Raw genomic sequence first — 18,689 nt, forward strand, 5'->3', positions numbered from 1 at the left:
CGCTCCCAACTCTGCCCTCCCCAGGCTCCACCCCCAAAATCTCCAGGAATTTGTCAACCTCCAATCGGCAACCCTGTTTTCTCGCTTGTGGGGGCCCAAAGCGCTTTACACCACTCTTCTCCCCTCATCCGTTTTATCTTCACCAACAACTAGGGTTGCTAACCTCTGGGTTGGGGGCTGGAGATCTCCCAGGGTTGCAACTGCTCTCCAGCCGACAGAGATCAGTTCCCTTGGAGAACATGGCCGCTTTGGCAATTGGGCTCTATGGCATTGAAGTCCCTCCCCACACCCTGCCCTCCTCAGGCACCGCCCCAAAGAGGGGCCTGGAAACCCTACTGCTGAGGTCCCTACTCCAGTCCAGACTCTGCCCTCCCCAGGCTTCACCCCCAAGGGGGAGTTGGCACCCCTAGGTCCTGCCCCGATCTGCATGTACACAATATTTCCTTGCTAAAGGTTGCAAGAAAGGTTCGCCTGAAAAGTTATAGGGAGAAGCTCGGCCAAAGCGGCATTGCCAGCATTTAACCCGCAGCTGGGCTGAAAAGATTCCAATGCTGCCCTCTCCCCGCTCTCCCGTTGCCAGAAACTAGCTGCTTCCACGCTCTGCACAATGTGTCAGCCGCACAGCCAACTTTTCTTTCTTGTGCATGCCATGTTACATGCCTACACTCGGCCTGGAGGTTCCGATGGTGGCGCTTTCTGTGAATTCTGACAATAGCAGATTCTCTGTTCCTTGTGAAGTTTCTCAATCTGTTCGTGCCAGAGCTGCCCCCTTGCTTTGGCAGCGCTGCTTCCAGAGCCAAGTTACCGATATTCTTTATTTTAGGGTTGTCTGCTCTCATTTCATCTTCTTGTGGTGGAGCCAGTGGAACGACGGCACCCCTGCTTGGCTTCCAGGCGTCCTGACGCTTCCGTCGTGGACTAACCATGGGCCGTAAAGCTGAGTCCAAGCCACCGATGGAGGAGATCCCCGTCCGGGTGGCTGTTCGCATCCGGCCCCTGCTGCCCAAGGAACGCTTGCACGGGCACCAGACTTGCCTGCGAGGAGACCCAGAGACTAAGGAGGTGACCCTGGGGCACAATCGCCATTTCCGCTTTGATACCGTCTTCACCGAATCCGCCAGCCAGGAGTCCGTTTATGTTGCTTGCGTGCAGCCGCTGGTGGAGGCCTTTTTCCAAGGCTTCAACGTGACCGTCTTTGCCTATGGCCAGACAGGGTCTGGCAAAACCTACACCATTGGAGAAGTGACTGTCTGTAAGTTCCACCTTCCTCTGCTGTGTTAATCTCTGAATTCTCCCTTTCCCTTCTCCATGAAATGTGAATGCCATCTCCTAAACAGAGTGATAGAGGTCTATAAAATTATGCACAGTTTGGAGAGAGGGGACAGGGAGAAGCTTTTCTCCCTCTCTCATACCAGAACGGTGGGTCATCTGCTGAAGCTGGAGGGTGAGAGATTCAGAACCGATAAAAGGAAATATTTCTTTACACAACGCGTAGTTAAATGGTGGAACTCCCTGCCCCATGTGGTGACTGCTGCCAACTTGGAAGGCTTGAAGAGGGGAGTGGACATGTTCATGGAGGAGAGGAGTATTCATGGCTACTAGTAAAAATGGATACTAGTCACGATGCATACCTATTCTCTCCAGGATCAGAGGAGCAGGCCTGTTACATTAGGTGCTGTGAAACACAGGCAGGATGGTTCTGCTGTCTTGTTTGTGGGCTTCCTAGAGGCACCTGGTTGGCCCCTGTGTGAACAGACTGCTGGACTCGGTGGGCCTTGGTCTGATCCAGCAGGGCTTTTCTTATGTTCTTATGAAACCTAGCATGTAAATCTTTGCTGGTTTAGAACCCAGAGGGGAAAAATAATTTTGCTTGGAAGCATCCCAAAGAGTTTGAATGCCAAACTGTGGCTTGGTCCGACTGTTTAGGATCTTCTTCAGGCAGTATTTAATATTCATATTCAGAAAATGAACTTCTTAATGTTTTATACATTTAAATTTTATTTGTTGTCTCTGCTGCTCTTACAGCCATGTCAATGTGCATTAGACAGAGTGGCAATCTGGAATAGATAACTCCGAGGGCGCTTTCACACATACTGAATAATGCACTTTCAATCCACTTTAAGGACTGTTATAAAGGTAAAGGTCCCCTGTGCAAGCACCGGGTCATTCCTGACCCATGGGGTGACATCACATCCAGACGTTTACTAGGCAGACTTTGTTTGCGGGGTGGTTTGCCAGTGCCTTCCCCAGTCATCTTCCCTTTACCCCCAGCAAGCTGGGTCCTCATTTGACCGACCTCGGAAGGATGGAAGGCGGAGTCGACCTTGAGCTGGCTACTTGAAACCAACTTCCGTCAGGATCGAACTCAGGTCATGAACAGAGCTTGGACTGCAGTACTGCAGCTTACCACTCTGCGACACGGGGCTCCTTTAAGGATTTGTTTCCTTTAAGGATTGTTAGCAAGTGGGTTTTGCCATTTCACACAGTAAAATCCAGCTGCAAAGCACATTGAAAGTGGATTGAAAGGGCATGATTTGGCATGTGTGAAAATGCCCTAATATAGTAGCCTTGTGGTAGAGGTGAACAGGTCTGCCAAACAGTCTTGCCTTTTGTGGTACCATAGTTGTACATGGGAGTGTCAATGTTTCTCTTGACAGCAAAGTTGCCATTTGGTGTAAAATACCTCTTATATCCTAGCATTTTTGCTGGCAATGAAATTGGTTCCTCCTGAGCTCGCTGCAGCTGGTGACAACCCCCCACCCCCCCAATTGTGTTGGTGTTTCTCTAAACCCCACCAAAGCAAATTATGCATGGTATAGAGAGTGGGCAGGGAGAAGCTTTTCTCCCTCTCTCATAATACGAGAACGGGGGGGGGGTGTCATCTGCTGAAGCTGGAGGGTGAGAGATTCAAAACAGACAAAAGGAAGTATTCCTTCACGCAACGCATAGTTAAATGTTGGAACTCTCTGCTCCAGGATGTGGTGACTGCTGCCAACTTGAAAGGCTTTAAGAGGGGAGTAGACATGTTCATTAGGAGCCCCATGGCGCAGAGTAGTAAGCTGCAGTACTGCAGTCCAAGCTCGGCTCATGGCCTGAGTTCGATCCCGACGGAAGTCGGTTTCAGGTAGCCGGCTCAAGGTCGACTCAGCCTTCCATCCTTCCGAGGTAGGTAAAATGAGTACCCAGCTTGCTGGGGGTAAAGGGAAGACGACTGGGGAAGGCACTGGCAAACAAAGTCTGCCTAGTAAACGTCGGGATGTGACGTCACCCCATGGGTCAGGAATGACCCAGTGCTTGCACAGGGGACCTTTACCTTTACCTTAGACTTGTTCATGAAGGAGAGGGCTATCCATGGCTACTAGTCAAAATGAATACTAGTCATGATGCACACCTATCAGGATCAGAGGAGCAGGCTTATTATATTAGGTGCTGTGAAACACAGGCAGGATGGTGCTGCTGCAGTCGTCTTGTTTGTGGGCTTCCTATAGGCCCCTGGTTGGCCACTGTGTGAACAGCCTGCTGGACTTGATGGCTCTTGGTCTGATTCAGCATGGCCTTTCTTATGTTCTCTTTCCCAGCCTCCTTCAATGAAGATGAGCAGGGCATCATCCCTCGAGCCATGGCTGAAGCCTTCAGACTCATGGACGAGAATGACTTATTGGACTACACCGTCCGTATTTCTTACCTGGAAGTGTATAAGGAGGAATTCTGGGACCTCCTGCAAGTGGAGACGGCGAGCAAGGACATTCAGATCCGAGAAGATGACAAGGGCAACATCGGTACAAGTTGACAAGTTGCTGTTTCTCTGGTTTTCCTGATAGTCCCCTTGTAAGACTCATTGGGGTTTCAGGCGCAAACCGTCCCTTTGTAACCCTTGCCGTTCCCTCTCTTGTTACAGTGTTGTATGGGGTGGCGGAGACCGAAGTGGAGGGCCTAGACGAGGTCTTGAGCCTGCTGGAAATGGGCAACGCAGCCAAGCACACGGGGGCCACCCACCTCAACCAGACGTCCAGCCGCTCGCACACCATCTTCACCGTGACGATGGAGCAGCGCCGGAACGCTGGGCGCCTCGCCCTTCGGGACGAGGCCGCAGCCCCAGTCGCGGGCCAAGTCCTGACCTCCAAATTCCACTTCGTGGACCTGGCCGGCTCCGAGCGGGTGGTGAAGACGGGGAGCACGGGGGAGAGGCTGAAGGAGAGCATCCAGATCAACGGCAGCCTGCTGGCGCTGGGCAACGTCATCAGCGCCTTGGGGGACCCCCGCCGGAAAGGCAGCCACATTCCCTACCGGGATTCCAAAATCACGAGGTAGGTGTGCGTGTGTGTGTTTAGTGCCGTCCCCTTGCTTCTGACTCATGGCGGCAACTGTGAATCAGTGTCCTCCAAAATGTCCTCTCTTTGACAGCCTTGCTCAAGTCTTGCAAATTGAGGGCTGTGGCTTCCTTTATTGAGTCCATCCATCCCTTGTTGGGACTTCCTCTTTTCCTGCTGCCCTCAACTTTTCCTAGCATGACTTTTTTTCCAGTGACTCTTATCTTCGCATGATGTGACCAAAACATGATGGCCTCAGTTTAGTCATTTTAGCTTCTAGGGTCAGTTCAGGCTTGATTTGATCTATTACCCACTGGTTTGTTTTTTTGGCCATCCACGGTATCCGTAACGCTCTCCTCCAACACCACATTTCAAAGGAATCAACTTTCTTCCTATCAGCTTTCTTCATTGTCCAGCTTTCACACACATACATAGTAATAGGGAATACAATGGCATGAATTAACTTAATCTTGGTGGCCAGAGACACCTCCTTACACTTCAGAATCTTTTCTAGCTCCTTCATGGCTGCCCTTCTCTGCCTCAATCGCCTTCTGATTTCTTGGCTGCAGTCTCCCATTTGGTTGATGATGGAGCCAGTAGACCCTGGCTAAGTGGGTTTTTCTGCCTGGACAGAGTCACACTTCTGTATACCATGGCGAGCACCTGCTTTAAGCCGTGAAGGCGCTCTTTAGTCATTCCTAAGTTTCCGATTTATCAGCTTGTTCTCTCTGATGCTTTGGCCCCATGGCGGAGAGTGGTAAGCTGCAGCCCAAACTCTGCTCACGACCTGCGTTCGATCCCTACAGATTTATTTATTGTAGTCTACCTGTGAGGATTAGGAGCCCCGTGGCGCGGAGTGGTCAGCTGCAGTCCTGCAGTCCAAGCTCTGCTCACGACCTGGGTTCGATCCCGACAGAAGTCTGTCTCAGATCGCCGGCTCGAGGTTGACTCAGCCTTCCATCCTTCCGAGGTCGGTCAAATGAGTACCCAGCTTGCTGGGGGTAAAGGGAAGACGACTGGGGAAGGTTCTGGCAAACCACCCTGTAAACATAGTCTGCCTAGTAAACGTTGGGATGTGACGTCACCCCATGAATCAGGAATGACCTGGTCCTTGCATGGGGGACTACCTTTACCTTTTTTTACCTATCTCTGTTGCTTTGGACTGGATAGTTCCAGGTTAGCCTGATCTCGTCAGATCTCAGAAGCTAAGCAGAGTCAGCCTTGTCTAGTACTTCGATGGGAGACCTCCAAGGAAAACCAGGGTCGTGATGCAGAGGCAGGCAATGGCAAACCACTTCCGAACGTCTCTGGCCTTGGAAACCCCATGAGGGGGTTCCATAAGTCAGCTGTGACTTGACAGCACCAAAAAAAAAAAAAAAGTTTCTGGATTTGGGTTTACCAGCTTGTTATCTCTGTAAAAAAAAGTCCAAAGAGATTTTGGGTCGCTCATGTCTCTCAGTCCTAATTTTAGGAATGATTCTTATGGTTTTAATTGTATTTTATTGTTATATTGTGGTTTCAGTGTTGTTACCCGCCCTGAGCCTGGCCTTGGCCAGGGAGGGCGGGGTATACATTTGAGTAAATAAATAAATAAATGTGTGTGGTGGTGTGGTGTAGTGGTTTGGAGCGGTGGACTCTGATCTGGAGAACCGGGTTTGATTCCCCACTCCTCCACATGAGCGGCAGAGGCTAATCTGGTGAACTGGATTTGTTTCCCCACTCCTACACAGGCGGCCAGCTGGGCGACCTTGGGCTAGTCACGCTCTCTCAGCCTCACCTACCTCACAGGGTATCTGTTGTGGGGAGGGGAAGGGAAGGTGATTGTAAGCTGGTTTGAGTCTCCCTTAAGCGGTAGAGAAAGTTGGCATATAAAAACCAACTCCTCTTCTTCTAAATTTGAAGATGCCGGAATGTAAAAACAGATGGGCTAGAGTCATCGTTCAACCTCGATGTCTCCTCTAGCGGAATCCTTGCCCACTCAGTGGAAATGAACCATCTGGCTTCTGTTGCTAGGTGGGTTGGATTCTTGGAGAAAGAAAACCCTTTCCGCAGAATCACTGCGGAGATGAGCTTAGCTCTTGCTGCTGTGGGTGTGGCGGCTTCAACAGCAATAAGCTATAGTGTGGAACCGTGTGAAGGACAGCTGATTCATTCATGCATTATGGATTGACTGATTCATTGATGTTTTCTTCTGCCAACATGACCCCCATGGAACTCTCATGATAAAATACACTATTATTAGGGAGCTGGTGGACATCTAATGCTCCTAACTGGTTTGAATCTGGTTTCAGAAACTGGTTGGCGGCACTCCATGGATAACATTAGTGTCCTCAAATCGTAGCCGACTTATGGTGATCTCAGCAAGGGGATTTCAAGGCAAGTGGGAAGCAGAGGTGGTTTGCCATTGCCTTCATCTGCAGTCTTCCTCGCCATAATTGAAATTTGCTTGCTAAGTTAGCAGAAAGTGGCCGGAATTCTGAAAGACCAGTCAATCCCAAATGTTTTGCTGCCTTAATGGACAAATGCAATACAGATCTGTGAAACAATTATTCTATTTTAGAACATGTTCACAGTTTGCAATAACAACAATTACAAATGATCACGTAACAACACAAAAGAGAGGAGGCTACATAAATAAAGTGACTTAGCTATTTCCCGAAAACATATGTCAAAGTTGGCAACAAAGCACAGTCCTCTGCAAAGGTGTGTTAAATGATTTCCGCAATATTTTTGCTGCGGTCTCTTTCGGTGTTTGTAGCCTTGTGGTCCTGACGATCCCCCCTTATTTCCTTGGGGTACAGCTACAGGGGTACAGCTAGCTGTTAAGTAACATGCTCTTGTGCTGGCTGGGGGACAAAGACCGCAGCAAAAATATCGCGGAAATTATTTAACGCACCTTTGCAGAGGACTGTGCTTTGTTGCCAACTTTGACATATGTTGTCGGGACATAGCTAAGTCTCTTTATTTATGTAGCCTTCTCTCTTTTTTGTTGTAACGTGATCATTTGTAATAGTTGTTATTGCAAACTGAACACGTTCTAAAACAGAATTATTGTTTCACAAATCTGTATTGCATTTGGCAAATTTTCTGCTGGGATTATTAAGCAACACATTATACAGCCGGCTAACTTGAGTTTACCAGCCTAATGGACAAGGGAGCTTATATTTTGGAGGAAGGCAAAGGGAGTTGAACTTCTAGAGGCCAAACTTGTTTGCAGCCGCACGGGTCGAAAATCCAGATCCAAAAACTAAAGGGAATCCATGTGCCGTCTAATCACAACTGATTTATGTTGACAACTCATGGGGTTTTCAAGGCAACGCATGAGGAGAGGTGGTTTGCCATTGCCTGCCTCTACGTAGCAACCCTGGATTTCCTTGGTGATCTCCCATCCAAAGTACTAACCAGGACCGACCCCGCTTAGCATTCAAGATCTGACGAGTTTGCGCTAGAAGAAGAAGAAGAGTTGGTTTTTATATGCTGACTTTCTCTATCACTTAAGGGAGACTCAAACCTGCTTACAATCACCTTCCCTTCCCCTCCCCACAACAGACACCCTATGAGGTAGGTGAAGCTGAGAGAATGTGACTTGCTCAAGGTCACCCAGCTGGCTTCGTGTGGAGGAGTGGGGAAACCAACCCAGTTCACCAGATTAGCCTCCGCCGCTCATGTGGAGGAATGGGGAATCGAACCCGGTTCTCCAGATCAGAGTCCACCGCTCCAAACCGTCAAAGAGCTGTAAGGATCAAAAAGAGAAAATGGTGTGCCTTTGTTTTTCAATTTCATCATAAACAAGAGCCAGCGCATTGTAGTGCTTAAGAGCAGTAGACTAATCTGGAGAACTGGGTTCGATTCTCCACTCCTCCACCAGAAGTCTGCTGGGCCAGTCACAGATCTCTCCGAACTCTCTCAGCCCACGCAATGTCTTCATATGTTGTTGAAAGCATCGCACCACTTTTGTGCAATAATGGATCATTTGTATTCTCCCCCCCAGGATATTTTATTAATTTTTTAATAAGAAAAAAACCCCCACATACATTCATTTACAATCACACAGATTCTATTCCTTCGGGGAATAGATCTCTTCTTACATCTAATACCTCTTATAAGATTATTTCAGTGTTATACAATATACTTAATAAATCCTGTATCTATATAACCTAATCATTATCTATATTATTGCTATTTATGAAATTTTAATCTATTCTTTCCATTTAACATATTCAAAATAATTTGATCATTTGTATTTATGAATGATCATTTATATTTATGAAGGTGTAACCTGAAGTCATGCCAAGAAAAGTTGAGGGCAGCAGGAAAAGAGGAAGACCCAACAAGAGATGGATGGACTCAATAAAGGAAGCCATGGCCCTCAATTTGCAAGATCTGAACAAGGCTGTCAAAGATAGGACATTTTGGAGGATTTTCATTCATAGGGTCACCATGAGTCGGAAGCGACTTGACGGCACTTAACACACACACAACCTGCAGTCTAATCTGGAGAACCGGGCTCGATTCCCCACTCCTCCACATGAACCCTGCGGGGGGACCTTGGGCCAGCCACGGTCCTTTTCGAACTTCCTCAGCCCACGCGGAGGCAGGTAATGGCAAACCACCTCTGTCTCTTGCCTTGAAAACCCTTCGGGGTTGCCATATTTGCCCTGACTTGGATGGCCCAGGCTTGCCTGTTCTTGTCAGATCTCAGAAACTAAGTAGGGTCTGCTATCGTTAGCAATTGGATGGGCAACCTCCAAGGAATGCCAGGGTCAGCCGTGATGTGGAGGCAGGCGACGGCAAACCACCTCTGACCGTCTCTTGCCTTGAAAACCCTACGGCTGTCACTTGATGGCACTCACACACACAGAGGGGGCAAGAGATACGGTTGCAAAGCTTGCTGGGTGACCTCGGGCCCGTCGCACACTTTCAGCCCTGACCCTAGCTCGTATTTGGATGGGAGACCTCCAAGAAATACCAAGGGCGTGATGCGGAGGCAGGCAATGGCAAACCTCTGAACGTCTCTTGCCTTGAAAAAACCGATGGGGTCGCCATAAGCTGTGACTTGCCGGAACTTTCCGCCACCATGTGTCTGGATTCACGTTTGGTTTTCTTGAACACATGAAGCTGCCTTATACCGAATCCCCAGTTTTTGGCCAGGGAGAGCAGGGTAGTAAGTGGAAATAATAAATAAATCAGAGCCTCGGTCCATCAAAGTCAGTATTGTCTATTCAGACCGGCAGTGGCTCTCCAGGGTCTCAGGCGGAGGTCTTTCACATCATCTAGTTGCCTGGTCCCTTTTAACTGGAGAAGCCGGGGATTGAACCTGGGACCTTCTGCATGCCAAGCAGATGCTCTGCCACTGAGCCACAGCCCCTCCCCAAAATATAAAGGTGCCTTATACTGAATCAGACCCTTGGTCCATCAAAGTCAGTATTGTCTACTCAGGCCGGCAGCGGCTCTCCAGTGTCTCAGGCGGAGGTCTTTCACATCACCTACTCGCCTGGTCCCTTTAACTGGAGATGCGGGGGATTGAACCTGGGACCTTTTGCAAGCCAAGCAGACGCTCTACCACTGAGCCACGGCCCCTCAGCCTGAGCCCCAGAAATGGTGCTGCGTCCTGATTGTTTTTTTCTATTGTTCCTTCCCTTAGGATCCTGAAAGACTCCCTAGGTGGGAACGCGCAGACGGCGATGATCGCCTGCGTCAGCCCCTCCTCCTCCGACTTCGACGAGAGCTTGACGACGCTGAACTACGCCAGCCGCGCTCAGAACATCAAGAACAGGGCGGTGGTGAACAGCTGCAAGGAGGCCGAGGACGTGGTGGAGCTGCGGCTGCAGATCAAGAGCCTGCAGCGGGCGATGGAGCAGCGCCGCCGCGCGGAGACCCGCATCATCAACCGCTCGGACCCGGCCCCCAAGCGGCCCACGCAGGACCGCGCAGCCCGCCTCCTGGCGGAGTGTGCCCACTACAGGACGTGCACCGACGCCGCCTACCGGCTCTTGACGGAACTGCAAGAGGAGGGCACCCTCAGCGTGGGGCAGATCCTGCGGGTGAAGGAGTGGCTGTGCGCCGTGGAGGGCGAGAGGAGCGCGCTGAGTTCGGCCTCCGGCTTGGACAGCGGCATCGAGAGCGCGTCGGCGGACGATCGGAACCCCAAGGTGCGAAACCCTAAGTTACCCCGCGGTCGGTGCCACAGAGCCCCGCGCCGCAGAGTGGTAAGCTGTAGCACTGCAGTCAAAAGCTCCGCTCACGACCTGAGTTCAATCCCAACGGAAGTTGGTTTCAGGTAGCCGGCTCAAGGTTGACTCAGCCTTCCATCCTTCCGAGGTCGGTAAAATGAGTCCCCAGCTTGCTAGGGGTAAAGGGAAGATGACTGGGGAAGGCACTGGCAAACCACCCCATAAACACAGTCTGCCTAGTAAACATTGGGATGTGACGTCACCCCATGGGTCAGGAATGACCCGGTGCTTGCACAGGGACTATCTTTACCTTTAGCAGTACCACTACACCACACTTGCTCTCAGCAACATAATCTAGTCTCCTAGTGACGTTCTGGAACCCATCTTGGGATTTCACCCTTGGGGCCTCCGGTGCACCCATGTACACCCAACCCAGCCGACCAGTTCTTCCTTAAGAACCCAGTTCTTCCTTAAGAACTGCTTGGTCGGCTGGGTTGGGTGTACATGGGTGTGCCGGAGGCCCCAAGGGTGAAATCCCAAGATGGGTGCCAGAACGTCACTAGGAGACTAGATTATCCTGAGAGCAAGCATGGCATAGTAGTTAAGAGCGGTGGTTTGGAGCGGTGGAGTCTGATCTGGAGAACCGGGTTTGATTCCCCTCTCCTCCACATGAGCGGCGGAGGCTAATCTGGTGAACTGGGTTGGTTTCCCCACTCCTCCGCATGAAGCCAGCTGGGTGGCCTTGGGCTAGTCACAGCTCTCTCAGCCTCACCTACCTCACAGGTGTCTGTTGTGGGGAGGGGAAGGGAAGGTGCTAGTAAGCCGGTTTGATTCTTCCTTAAGTGGTAGAGAAAGCTGGCATATAAAAACCAACTCTTCTTCTAAAGGGTACCTCCGGCTGTAAGTCTAGTCAGGGCTTCTTGACACGATCCGTTATGCAAAGATGTCATCGCTTTTCCCTGGCTTCGGTCTGATTTGTCACCAGTCTGTGGCGAGCGTAGTTTGAGTTAGTGTAGAAGTTCAATGTGCTGCCTGAATTGATCGACACGATGACCTGGGGATGAACTGAGCTTTGTCAATGGGGGCCTGAAGCTGGAGCCCCCCCCAACCCCCCTCCCCAGATTTCTCTTCCCCTGTAGACAGCGCCCTGTGTGAATAACACTGCTGCTCCACTCTGAGCAAACCATTGCGGCCTCCTCCCCACCCAAAGAGACTCCCTGAAACCCGACCTGAAAGTAAGGGTGGGCTTGCTCCGCCAGTTAGAAGGCGGCAAGTGAGGAGGAACATTCCCCTTTCTTTGGCCGTCAGCTGTGCCAAAACGGCAGGGATTGTCTACACCGTTTAACAAAACATGCGTCTTGTGTCTAATTAGATTTTTGCTGGCTGTTGTCCTCTCACCATCGGTCTTTGTCCCTTTGCAAGACTGAAGAGACTGTCAGCCTGCTGGGATTTCTCCCTACAAAGGAGCCCATTCATTGCGGTGGCTGAGCACTGGAGTGCTTCTGGAGCACTAATTGCACATTTCCCAAAGTGTCAGGGGCCGCGATGGCCCAGAGATCAAGGAACACATCGCAAAGGGAGGCGAGGCCTTATTGGGACCAACTAAATCTGACCTGGATGGTTCAAGCTAGCCCGATCTCGTCTGATCTTGGAAGCGAAGCAGGGTCAGCCCTGGTTAGCGTTTGGATGGGAGACCACCAGGAAAGTCCAGGGCTGCTACAGAGAGGCGGGCAATGGCAGATCACCTCTGTTTGTCTCTCGCCTTGCAAACCCTGCAGCAGGGGTGGGGAACCTTTTTTCCACCAAGGGCCATTTGGATATTTATAACACCATTCGCAGGCCATACAAAGTTATCAACTTAAAAATTAGCCGACCAAGCCCCAAGCGGGCAGCTGCCCCAGATGACCCCCCCCCCGGGTGCGGGCAAGCAGGCAGGCATCCAACCGGTGGTGCACTCGCCCACCGGGTGGCACAGAATGGTCTGTTGCACCAGCCGGGTGTAGCCGGCCGGCTTCACACCAGAGTTGCTCCTGCTCCACATGGTCGGGGCCGGATTCTACAGCCGGCTCCTGCTACCTCCGCCTGCAGGGATGAAATGAGAACACAGTGGCTAAGAACTAGCCCCCCGCCCCGCGCATTCTGCCCCTGCCCACTTTAACCCCTCTACTGTCGCCACTTCCACCCCCAGCCCTCTTGTAGCACAGAGGGAATATGTTTCTCTATGGCCCGGGTGGGAAAGGGTTAACAAAGTTTCTTGGCCGGTATTAGCAGCTCCATAGCTAACAACTCTTCTGCAAGGGTGGGGGGGGAAGGTTCCTTTTCTCGGCAAAACAAACTCACTTCTGCCTTGAATAGAGACTATTCCTGTCCGTGGGAGGGGCTGGATCACCAGTCTTAGATCCTTCTGAGCTAGAGATCTGCCAGGACCCATGAAGGGCCAGACCAAATGATTTTGCGGGCCTTAAACGGCCCCCGGGCCTGACGTTCCCCACCCCTGCCCTACAGGGTTGCCATAAGTCAGCTGAGATTTGACAGCACTTTCCACCACCAATCCCAAATATGCTAGAAGGGAGCCACTGACATAGGATGTGGGGTTGGATCCAGACGAAACTTTCCAGTGGCAGACTGGAACTCTCCTGCCTCTCCCCTGAGTTTACGGAGGTCCACGAAATGCGGCTTCCGGGGGCAGGGGACCAGAGGGAGGACACGAGGAAGGTCCGAAGCAGGAAGGGGAATCGGTGAAAACTCCAATTTTGTCTGCATCCAACCCCTAGTTCCCCGAATCTGTCTCACACAAAGCAACATGGAAGCTTAAAGTTGTGATGGTGGTGGGGGTATTTATTTATATATTGTAGTCTACCTGCGAGGATTAGGACCCCTGTGGTGCGGAGTGGTAAGATGCAGTACTGCAGCCCAAGCTCTGCTCATTACCAGAGTTCGATCCCAACAGAGGTTGGTCTTAGGTAGCTGGCTCAAAGTTGACTCTGCCTTCTGTCCTTCTGAGGTTGGTAAAATGAGCACCCAGCTTGCTGGGGGTAAAGTATAGACGACCAGGGAAGGCCATGGCAAACCACCCCGTAAACATAGTCTGCCTAGTAAACGTCGGGATGTGATGTCACCCCATGGGTCAGGAATGTCCCAGTGCTTGCACAGGGGACTACCTTTACCCTACCTGCGAAGGAAAATATGTACATTTTAAAGATTGGAAGGGATTAATATGCACAGAAAAGAGGGTCTCGAAGACCCTGCCTATTTGGGCGTCTGGATGTGACCTCACTGAAACCAGATCATGTCTGCAAACAACAGCCCGGATATAATTCCTGGGGGCAACTGCCTCTTGCCGAGAAAGTAAGAGTCAGAGTTCACTCTCCACGGGCTGAGGTTGAATGCGAGACGGCCGTTGGCGCCATCTTACAGTGCCATATCCATGGTTGTGGTTCCTCTGCCTCATTATTTCCATCTGAGGAACGGCAGAAAGGGTATTCTGAAGTGCGGGAGTGCAGCCCATTTTTCGGTTTTCTCATCAGCAGGAAGGCCACCCGAAGGGACCTGAAACGGTAAGGGAGGACTCCCTGGCGAGGCAAGTGGAGCGGTTAGAAGAAGAGAATCGGGATTTTCTCGCTGCCCTCGAGGACGCCATGGAGCAGTACAAGCTGCAGGTATCGCTGAATCACGCGGCGAACTCCCTCTCTGGCACTCTTCCAAGGCAGAACAATAATCTCTTCCTGCGGCCAGCTTGGAGGCGAAGTTCTTGGCTCTTTTCCTGCCTCCTCTGCACAGGGAGGACGCTGTCTGTCGTTTGAATTCGAGGCCCTGGGTAATCTTTCCACGGCCTGTTTTCTGCTCGTGCCTCACCCATGGTTCGGCGATCCTTGTCCTTTGACGGGGTGGACACCGACAGCGGCCGCTGCCCAGTTTGTGCGCAAGACCCCAGTCTTGTGCCACAGCTCTACAGCTGGGGAGGGTCTGTGGCTCAGAGCTAGAGCGTCTGCTTGGCCATACGAAAGGCCCCAGGTTCGATCCCAGGCATCTCTGGGCAGTAGGTGAGGGGGAAGACACTCCCGAGAGATGCTATCGGTCTTGAGTAGACAGTGCTGATGGATTAATGGTCTCGATGGACCAATGGTCTGAGTCATTATAAGGCAGCTTCATGGGTTCACTGGTGGACAGTCCTGGTGGACCAATGGCCTGAGACATTATAAGGCAGCTTCACGGGTTTACTAATGGACAGTGGTCTTGATGGGACCAATGGTCTGAGTCATTATAAGGCAGCTTCATGGGTTCACTGATGGACAATCCTGATGGACCAATGGTCTTGATGGACTTATGGTCTGAGTCAGTATAAAGGCAGCTTCATGGGTTCACTGATGGACAATCCTGGTCTTGATGGACCTATGGTCTGAGTCAGTATAAAGGCAGCTTCATAGGTTCACTGATAAACCATCCTGATGGACCAATAGTCTTGATGGACCTATGATCTGAGTCAGTATAAAGGCAGCTTCATGGGTTCACTGATGGACAGTCCTGATGAACCAATAGTCTCGATGGACCTATGGTCTGAGTCAGTATAAAGGCAGCTTCATGGGTTCACTGATGGATAGTCCTGATGGACCAATGGTCTCAATGAACCAATGGTTTGAGTCATTATAAGGCAGCTTCATGGGCTCACTGATGGACAGGCTGATGGACCAATGGCCTCGATGGACCAATGATCTGTGTCATTATAAGGCAGCTTCATGGATTCACTGATGGACAATCCTGATGGACCAATGGCCTCGATGGACCAATGGTCTGTGTCATTATAAGGCAGCTTCATGGGTTCATCAAATGCATCTGCATCTTTCCTTGCAGAGTGACAAGTTGCAGGAGCAGCAAGACCTCATCGCTGAACTCCACAAATGCCTGCGGAGGGAGAGGCCGAACTCAGGCGTGCCGGAACTGCTGCAAAACCTCTGCCTGGTTCAGCGTGGCCAGAGACCTCACACGGCCCCCGCAGGCGCTGCCCAATCTTCTCGCTGGCCCAAGCCTGGCCCTACCAACCCCAACAAGGTTCGTGGGGCTTCCCATGGTACCCTGTGTCAATGACGTATGAGTTGGTTGCTTTTTCAGTCTTTTTCTGGGACTGACTTGTCCCCTTGTCCCAGAGTCTCAGAAAGTCACTGTCTCTCAGCCCCACCTACCTCACAGGGTATCTGTTGTGGGGAGGGGAAGGGAGGGTGATTGTAAGCCAGTTTGAGTCTTCCTTAAGTGGTAGAGAAAGTTGGCATGTAAAAACCAACTCTTCTTCTTCTAAATTCAGGTAGAAAAGAAGATAATTCAGTCTTCTAGATGGGAAATTCCCCCCCCCCCCAACCCATTGGCTTGATCCTTGTCCTGGTTTTGTTAGGACCACTTTGGGTTTAAAATTGAGGATACAAAATCCAGGTGTCTGGAAACTTCTGTCTGGATTTCGACCCTCACGTGAATCATGCAGGATTTTGTGTGTGTTTTGCGCTACAGAATAATCCAGCTCACCAGAGGAATCCATGTTCGGCAGCAGGGGGGAAAAAAATTCTGAAATGTACATGAGTTTAGGAAATGCATAGGAATTCTCAGAATTTAATCTGCTTCTCATATGAAGGAGCTCTGCAGAGAACTTGAAGCACTGGAATCTTCCAGCCAGCCACCTTTCCGATTTCTGCAGTTTTACCAGGTACAAAGTACAAAGAGAGTTTAATACGGTCCAAGACCAGCATAAAAACATACCAGTTTTACCAGGTGTTGCCCACACTTTCAAGCATATTTTACAGTTTTACCAGGTGTTGCCCACACTTTCAAGACATAAAAATACACTTGACCTAAGAAATGTTTCCCTTCAGAGGATGAGTTGTCTCAAGGCTGAGGCAAAAGGGTGACACATTTGCTACTGAGCATCCCCCATTCTTTTTTTCCTCTCTGAACAGCTCTGCCGTCCCCTGGCTGACAGTGGAATGGGCATGTCGGGGTGCCATCAGAGTTGCCCGCAAGCTTTGGACGCTGACGACGGAATACTGACGCAGGAGCTTGATAAGGCCACGGAGGGGCCGGGGAAGCCCCCTGAGGAAGAAGAGGAGGAGGAGGAGGAGGAGGAAGGAGAGCGTGAGCAAACGCAGTCCCTTTACCAGCGCAGGTGAGACGAGAGTGCTTTGTGCTGCTTGCATGCAAAAGACCATAATCCAGTCCCCAGCATCTCTGGCTGAAGGTTTCTTAGATAAGAAGGCAAAAAAACAGCACTGAAGCTCCAAGTGAAAAATGTTCTTAGAGTTAATACACGTAAATATTTCTAAACACCTTATCCAAAATGTGAGGATATAAACCAGGGGTGGGGAAACTCCGGCCCACGGGCCGTTTAATACCCATGATGTCATTTGGTGCGGCCCGCAGGCTCTCCCATGGAAGCCACCGCCATTGCCGCCACAGGGCCGGCGTGCGTGCGTGTGTGTGGGAAGCCGCCTAGGCTTCCCCCGATCGCCGGGCCACTAGTGCGGCCTGGAGAGAGAGAGTGTGTGTGTGTGTGCATGCACGCGTGTGTGTGTGTGTGTGGAAGCTGGCAAGGCTTCCCCCGATCGCCGGGCCACTAGTGCGGCCTGGAGAGAGTGTGTGTGTGTGTGTGCGTGGGGAAGCTGGCAAGGCTTCCCCCGATCGCCGGGCCACTAGTGTGGCCTGGAGAGAGAGATTGTGCGTGTGTGTCTGTGGATCCCCCGATCGCTAGTGAGTGTATGTGTGGAGGGGGGGGGGAGCTGGCAAGGCCTCCCCGATCACCGGGCCACTAGCGCTGCCTGAAGAGAGAAAGAGAGAGTGTGTGTCTGTGGATCCCCCGACTGCCGATGAGTGTGTGTGTATGTATGGAGTGGGGGATCCACAGACTGTGGATGTGAAATATTATAAATAACCAAGACAATGTGAAATATTATAAACAACCTATCTAAATATACAAAATGACATAGGTACAAACATGCTCGCACGCAAGAAAGCCGAAATGTAAGACAGGCAGCAGGAGAACTTATAGAACACTGCTATACAACTGCATTAATTCCATATCAAGCAGGCAAATCCTTCTAGGTCAATATCACTGCAGGTAAGTGCTCCTCTTGAAAATGAATAACTTGCTGTTCGAAGAAATATTCGTTGGCTAGCAAAAACCATGCAAAGGTAGGTGAAGAATGGTGTCAGTCAGGAAAGGTAGATGCAAAGCGGGAAACGCTTCTTCCGGAATTAAATAGCGTTTTCACCAAGTCACGGCTTCTTCAGCCCTTGCGTTTCGCCGCTTGTACAACAAAATCAATTCAAACCAGAAAATGAATGTGAAGAGTTCCATTGTGTTCAAAGGTGCCTGCCGGCTGCGGATTAATTTTAGGGCTGAGAAATGCTCCTTTCTGAGCTCTCAGTACAGGCACACCTCGCTTTGTTGTCCGAGTAGGCTCCATCTTTGCTTCCTATCCCTGCATGAGTTACACGGGCCCACTGGCGGCTTTATGTTGAAGATACCAATAACATTTTTACTGGTCCTCCTCCTTCGTTCTCCAGTTCTGCGGAGCTGTCTTTTCTTCTGTGCTACTTCTGTCTGATCCCTTTCTAAAAGCGAATGATTTTGTGCCGTTTTAGAAACGGGATCCATGGCGGCATGAAAAAGAAGTTTTCAAGCAACGGGGGCAGGGAACGGAGCAAAAGCAACCCGGCGTTGATTCAGGAAGAACCTCCAGAACCATCCAAAGGTAGACTCTTTTCCTTTCACCGGACTCTAATCTGGAGAACCGGGTTCAGTCCCTCGCTCCTCTGTGTGAGCAGCGGACTCTAATCTGGAGAACTGGGTTCAATTCCCCCACCCCTCCACATGAAGCCTGCTGGGTGACCTTGGGCCAGTCACAGTTCTCTCCGAACTCCCTCAGCCCCACCTACCTCACAAAGTGTCTGTGGTGGGGAAGGGATTGTGATTGTAAGCCGCTTTGACACTCCTTAAGGTCAAGAAAAGCGGGATATAAAAACCAACTCTTCTTCTTTTCATACCCAAGTCTCATCAGCTTCTTGGGGGTCAGACTGTTTTAAAGTTATTTCAATGTTATTTTATGTTATTTTAATGATTTGTATGATAGATTGTGATGTCCTTTGGCCACAAACAATAAACTTTATCACCCAAGTCTCATTTTGCGTCCATAAGAGGAAGTATGAAGGAGCTTTGTCAGAGGGG

General features: G+C 50.6%; 1 protein-coding gene across 1 annotated transcript in view; it reads left to right on the forward strand.

The window, feature by feature from the left end:
- The first annotated feature begins 924 nt into the window (after positions 1 to 924).
- The window catches only part of KIF7 (kinesin family member 7), a 30,688-nt gene continuing 12,923 nt past the window's right edge, over positions 925 to 18,689 (forward strand). Inside the window, exons 1-8 of the mRNA XM_056866114.1 lie at positions 925 to 1,252; positions 3,579 to 3,779; positions 3,899 to 4,307; positions 9,955 to 10,462; positions 14,011 to 14,142; positions 15,335 to 15,532; positions 16,426 to 16,631; positions 18,107 to 18,216. Coding sequence (XP_056722092.1) covers positions 925 to 1,252; positions 3,579 to 3,779; positions 3,899 to 4,307; positions 9,955 to 10,462; positions 14,011 to 14,142; positions 15,335 to 15,532; positions 16,426 to 16,631; positions 18,107 to 18,216 — 2,092 coding nt within the window. The remainder of the gene's footprint in view (positions 1,253 to 3,578; positions 3,780 to 3,898; positions 4,308 to 9,954; positions 10,463 to 14,010; positions 14,143 to 15,334; positions 15,533 to 16,425; positions 16,632 to 18,106; positions 18,217 to 18,689) is intronic.

This window comes from Euleptes europaea, chromosome 20, assembly GCF_029931775.1.
Source record: "Euleptes europaea isolate rEulEur1 chromosome 20, rEulEur1.hap1, whole genome shotgun sequence".
NCBI lineage: Eukaryota > Metazoa > Chordata > Lepidosauria > Squamata > Sphaerodactylidae > Euleptes > Euleptes europaea.